Source organism: Mandrillus leucophaeus, unplaced genomic scaffold (genome assembly GCF_000951045.1).
Source record: "Mandrillus leucophaeus isolate KB7577 unplaced genomic scaffold, Mleu.le_1.0 Scaffold28, whole genome shotgun sequence".
Classification (NCBI taxonomy): domain Eukaryota; kingdom Metazoa; phylum Chordata; class Mammalia; order Primates; family Cercopithecidae; genus Mandrillus; species Mandrillus leucophaeus.
In genome coordinates this window covers 781,935-787,595 of record NW_012102920.1, presented here as the reverse complement: position 1 = coordinate 787,595, position 5,661 = coordinate 781,935, and the positions used below count along the sequence as shown (strand labels likewise).

General features: G+C 43.9%; 1 protein-coding gene across 1 annotated transcript in view; it reads left to right on the top strand.

Annotated features, from left to right (window-relative positions):
- Positions 1–5,661, top strand: part of GLT6D1 (glycosyltransferase 6 domain containing 1) — a 32,014-nt gene that overhangs the window by 13,886 nt on the left and 12,467 nt on the right. Inside the window, exons 2-3 of the mRNA XM_011985156.1 lie at positions 372–567; positions 667–743. Of these exons, the coding sequence (XP_011840546.1) occupies positions 673–743 (71 nt within the window). The 5' untranslated portion in view covers positions 372–567; positions 667–672. The remainder of the gene's footprint in view (positions 1–371; positions 568–666; positions 744–5,661) is intronic.

Here is a 5,661-nt window from a genome sequence, read left to right as displayed (position 1 = left end):
AAAAAAAAAAAAAAAAAGGAAAATCAGAGAATCAGAGACCTGCATTTTGTGTGGATGCACAGCCCAGTGGCATGTTCCCAATGGGCTTGTAAACCAAATCCCATGTGAAGCCTCCATCACAAACTCAGGCACTGGTGAGAGTCCAGATTTCCATCTTAAAGTCTAATGCTTTTAACTTAGACTTCATTCCCTGTTTACAAGATCTACCGTTGAGAGCACTTGCAAATTTTTCGACTGGCATAGTCTGGGAACAGATTACTCATCTTATTATCTCAGTGAGGAAGAAAGAATAAAAACTCGACTTTGGGGGCAGAATACATTATCCTAGGTCAAGATGACTTCCTCATCAAGACCTCATTCTGTTTTCACAGCCCTGCAGTGGAGAGATTTACTGCGTTTCTTTTATGCAATCAAGGCAGACTTTGATACGAACGCGGGGAGAGACAGAGTGCACCTGAAGCTGGCCCACAAGGAACAGTCAGCCCCGGGCACTTGAAGGAGAAGAGAGGCTTCCCTACTCAAGTCGCTGTCTCCTGATAGCTGAACATTCTAGAAGCAACCTCTAAGGTTGGTGTCCAAGGCCCATACATTAACTCATTGTTAGAAGATGACAAATATGTCATTTTTTATTGATTAAAATCTAATTTTTTCTCCCTTTTTCCCTAGGAGAGAATGAATTCTAAAAGAATGCTGTTATTGGTTTTATTTGCTTTTTCACTGATGTTGGTTGAGCGTTATTTCAGGTAAATATAAAATATAGATGAATCATGATCTTTAGTGATTGGCAGAGGTGGATTTAATTTAATTTAATTTAATTTAATTTAATTTAATTTAATTTAATTTAATTTTTGAGACAGGGGCTTACTCTGTTGCCTAGGCTGGAGTGCAGTGGTGCCATATTAGCTCACTGCAGTCTTGACGTCCCAGGCTCAAGCGATCCTCCCGCCTCAGCCTCCTGAGTAGGTGGGACTACAGGCACATGTCACCACACACAACTAATTTTTGAAATTTTTTTGTAGAGACCTATGTTGCCCAGGCTGGCAGAGATAATCTAAACTGCTGAGTTTTGTCCAAAGCTATCAATACTACTCTCTAAATAAATCAGAAGTTCGTCTTTGTGGGACAAAGGAAAATATACATATTTTAATTATTTCATTGTTAAACATTCAACAATTATTTATTGAGTGCCTTCTAGGTGCCAGGCTCTATTCTAGGTGCTGAGGATGCAGTGATAACTAAAGTGCCTGTCATCAGGGAGCTTTCGTTCTATTTAGAGAAGGTAGACAGTAAACACACATGAAAGACAATGCCAGGGATATAATATTTTATAAAACAAGCATAATAAAAAATAAAGGTGAGCATGCCATTTTAGAGGAATTATAAACTGTCTCAAGTTTCCATCTTTGTGTTTAATGTAAAAAAGACTAAAGTCAACCTGTGTCTATGCATATAGAAACGTGTACTACAGGACACATCTGTAAACCTGCTGATATGGTTTAGCTGTTTTCCCCACCCAAATCTCAACTTGAATTGCATCTCCCAGAATTCCCACATGTTGTGGTAGGGACCGAGGGGAGGTAATGAATCATGGGGGCCAGTCTTTCCTGTGCTATTCTAGTAATAATGAATAAGTCTCATGAGATCTGATGGGTTTATCAGGGGTTTCCGCTTTTGCTTCTTTCTCGTTTTCTCTTGCCTGCCGCCATGGAAGATGTACCTTTTGCCTCCCGCTATGATTCTGGGCCTCCCCAGCCATGTGGAACTGTAAGTCCCATTAAACCTCTTTTTCTTCCCAGTCTTGGGTATGTCTTTATCAGCAGCAGGAAAACAGACTCACACATCTGCTAATATTCTCTCATCTAGAAAAACTCAAATTCTTGCTTTCTCTGTACCACTCCTCGTGGTCTTCCTCATAAGCAATGCGGTGTTTCCAGAGGCTGTTTGAACAGCAGTAGTATCATGAGAGATCATGGTTTTTGAAAATGAAGGCTTTGCACAACACATATCTGGTAAGGGACTTGTATCCAAAATATGCAAAGAGCTCTTAAAATTTGACAACAAGGAAACAAACACCTGAATTTAAAAATTAAATATTGGCTTTTAAAACATTTAAAAATGAGCAAAAGAACTGAATAGAATCTCACAAGAGAAGATATACCGATGGGAAATAAGCAAAGGCCAAGATTCTCAGTCTCATTCGTCATCAGGGAATTGCAATGAAAACAGGAGATACCGCTACACACCCATTAGAACGGCTAACACCCAAAAATCTACAATCTGAAAACCAGCTTCTGGTGAGGAAGTAGAGCGACAGGAACTCTCATTCATTGCTGGTGGGAATGCAAAATGGTACTGTGGAAGACAGTGTGGCAGTTGCTTAGAAAGCTAGATACAGCTTTATCATGCCATGGAGCAGCTGTGCTCCTAGCCATTTAGTCAATTGATTAAAAAACTTACGTCCACACAAAACCCTGCACAAGATGTTTATAGAAACTCTATTCATAAATGCCTCAAACCACTAACAAACTAGATGCCCTTCGGCAGGTGAATGATAAACAAGCTGTAGTTCATGAAACGCTCCAAGCCAGAAACCAACACACAACAGGAGAAGGATAAACATGCTGTGGCTCATCCGTGCAATGGAATATCACCCAACAGTAAAAAGAAATGAGCTGGCCAGGCACAGTGGCTCATGCCTATAATGCCAGCACTTTGGGAAGCCGAGGCAGGCAGATCACCTGAGGTCAGGAGTTTGAGACCAGCCTGACCAACATGGAGAAACACTGTCTCTACTATCAGTACAAAATTAGCCAGGCATGGTGGTGCAGGCCTGTAATCCCAGCTACCCGGGAGGCTGAGGCAGGAGAATCGCTTGAACCCGGGAGGCGGAGGTTGCAGTGAGCTGAGATCACGCTACTGCACTCTAGCCTGGGCAACAAGAGTGAAACTCCATCTCAAAGAAAAAAAAAATAAAGAAATGAGCTATCAAAACTGGTAGAAGACCTGGAGGAACCCTAAACGCATATTGCTAAGTACAAAAAGACCACCTGAAAAGGCTGCATGCTGTGTGATTCTCACGTGACATTCTGAAAAAGGTGAAACTATATTGGCAGGAAAAAGATCAGTGGTTGCCATGGGGTGGAGATGAGGGAGGGGATGAATAGGTGAAGCACAAAGGAATTTTGGGGGGCAGTGAAACTGTTCTGTATGACAGTGTAACCATGCACACATGTAACTTTGCATTAAAAAAAAACAAACCCACAGGATGTTACAGCACGAACAGTGAAATTAACATATGTAAATTTAAAAAACTAGGAAGTTCGAGGTATCCTAGGAAGCAATGCAGACTGTGAGACAATAATCTGTATCCCACATGTACAGAACAAGCCCACTGGAAGGGGTGAGAGAAAAAGCTGCTGACCTAAAATAACTTGGGAATGAGTGGAGTTTATTTTGTTTTTTTTGTTTTGTTTTGTTTTTTGTTTTTTGAGATGGAGTCTCGTTCTGTCGCCCAGGCTGGAGTGCAGTGGCCGGATCTCGGCTCACTGCAAACTCCGCCTCCCGGGTTCACACCATTCTCCTGCCTCAGCCTCCCGAGTAGCTGGGACTGCAGGCGCCGCCACCTCGCCCAGCTAGTTTTTTGTATTTTTTAGTAGAGACGGAGTTTCACCGTGTTAGCCAGGATGGTCTCGATCTCCTGACCTCATGATCCGCCTGTCTCAGCCTCCCAAAGTGCTGGGGTTACAGGCTTGAGCCACCGCGCCTGGCCTGTTTTGTTTTGTTTTGAGACAGAGTCTCTGTCACCCAGGCTGGAGTGCAGTGGCACGATCTCGACTCACCACAACCTCTGCCTCCTGAGTTCAAGCTATTCTCCTGCCTCAGCCTCCCGAGTAGCTGGGACTACAGCCACGTGGCACCACGCCTGGCTAGTTATTTTTAGTAGATATGGGGTTTCACCATGTTGGCCAGGCTGCTCTCGAACGCCTGACCTCAGGTGATCTGCCTGCCTCAGCCTCCCAAACTGCTGGGATTACAGGTGTGAGCCACAGTGCCCAGCTGGGAATGAGTGGGGTTTAAAAGTAGAAGCAATAGAAACTGCACATGAGCACTGTGTTTGGGTCGATAAAGGTTTTTTCCCACAGGAGAATGAGTTAACAATTCTGCTGCTGCTCTACATGTATGTTTGAATCAGTTAAATAAATGAATGGGGCATGGGGGAGCAGGTTTCTTGCTGTTGGAGGGGACTTCATAGATAAGGAAGAAAGGGGCCACAATGATCCGGGTGGGAATGGATTGAAGCTGGAGACCTCAGCATGAACTCACGTTTACCTTACTGTGAACAGAGATGTTTACGTGTCAAGATGTTCGAAGATATGTGGATATACACACAGGTTAGTGTTTATTTCCTTGCTGTATTAGCTGAGAGGGCCTAGGAGGAAGGACACCCCGCTAGCAATGAGCACACCTGGTACCCAGATCTTGGTTTCTAGCACCATTCTCCAGGAAAGCAACCAAGGCTTCTTGGAGAAGTGGGTGGTTCTAGATTTGGGCAGGAGATTTATAAGATGAGCCCAGAGCATCTCATAATGCCAGGAAGGATGGAAGGGATTTTTAAAACATTCTATATTTAAAGGAGTATGCCACTTAAATGGGACATGGGAGCTAACTGGGAGAGCTCCCAATGGCCAGAGCTGGAGCCACTTGAGCGAGAAAAGAAAGTAACATTGAATTATAACCCAGAGTATGAAACGAATTTCCACAAGTTCATACTGATGTAAATGAATGGTTGGAGGAAAAACAAGAAGGAAGAAAGGAAGGAAGACAGGTTGGCTGGATGTTGGAAGGATAGAAGGAAGGAAGAAGGGAGAAGAGACAAATCTCCCGTATGCAGAAGAATTCTAAATCACGTCTGTAGATTCTTCACCACCAAGGACGCAGAACCTGACGCCCCAGTCCTGAAATGTGAGTTGCGTGCAGTGCTTCCTTATAAAGAAAGCGGGGAGAAAGAGCAGTCTTTGCGTGGAGAGACCTGAAAACACAACCCTAGCCAGGCGGACAAGGTCAGCATCAACAGGAAGTCATGATGGGGTCTGAGAGGCGGCTGCAGTCAAGAGGAACCTGTGCAGACAGGAGGCTGAGTGGAGTGTGGCGTCCTGGGTGGGATCCAGACAGGAGGCTGAGTGGAGTGTGGTGTGCTGGGTGGGACCCTGAGAAAGAGAAGGAACATTAGGGGAAAACAAGAAAATCCAACCAAAATATGGACTCCCATTAATAATAGAGCATCAGTGTTGCTTCATGAATTGGAACAAAAGTACCCTACTAAAGCTAGATGTTAATAATAGGGGAAACTGGGTGAGTGCAGGGGATTCCACCTACTAGCTTTAGAATGTTTTTGTAAGGCTGAATCTGCTCTAAAAATAAAGTTGATTGAAACAAAAAAAGGGGAAATAAAGTAAAAGTAAATCATGCAAAAAAAAAAAAAAAAAGGAAAGGAAAAACAAGGCCAGGCGCGGTGGCTCACGCCTGTAATTCCAGCACTTTGGGAGGCCGAGATGGGCGGATCACTTGAGGTCAGGAGTTCGAGACCACCTGGCTGACATGGCAAAACCCTGTCTCTACTAAAACTACAAAAATTAGCAGGGCGTGGTGGTGGGTGCCTGT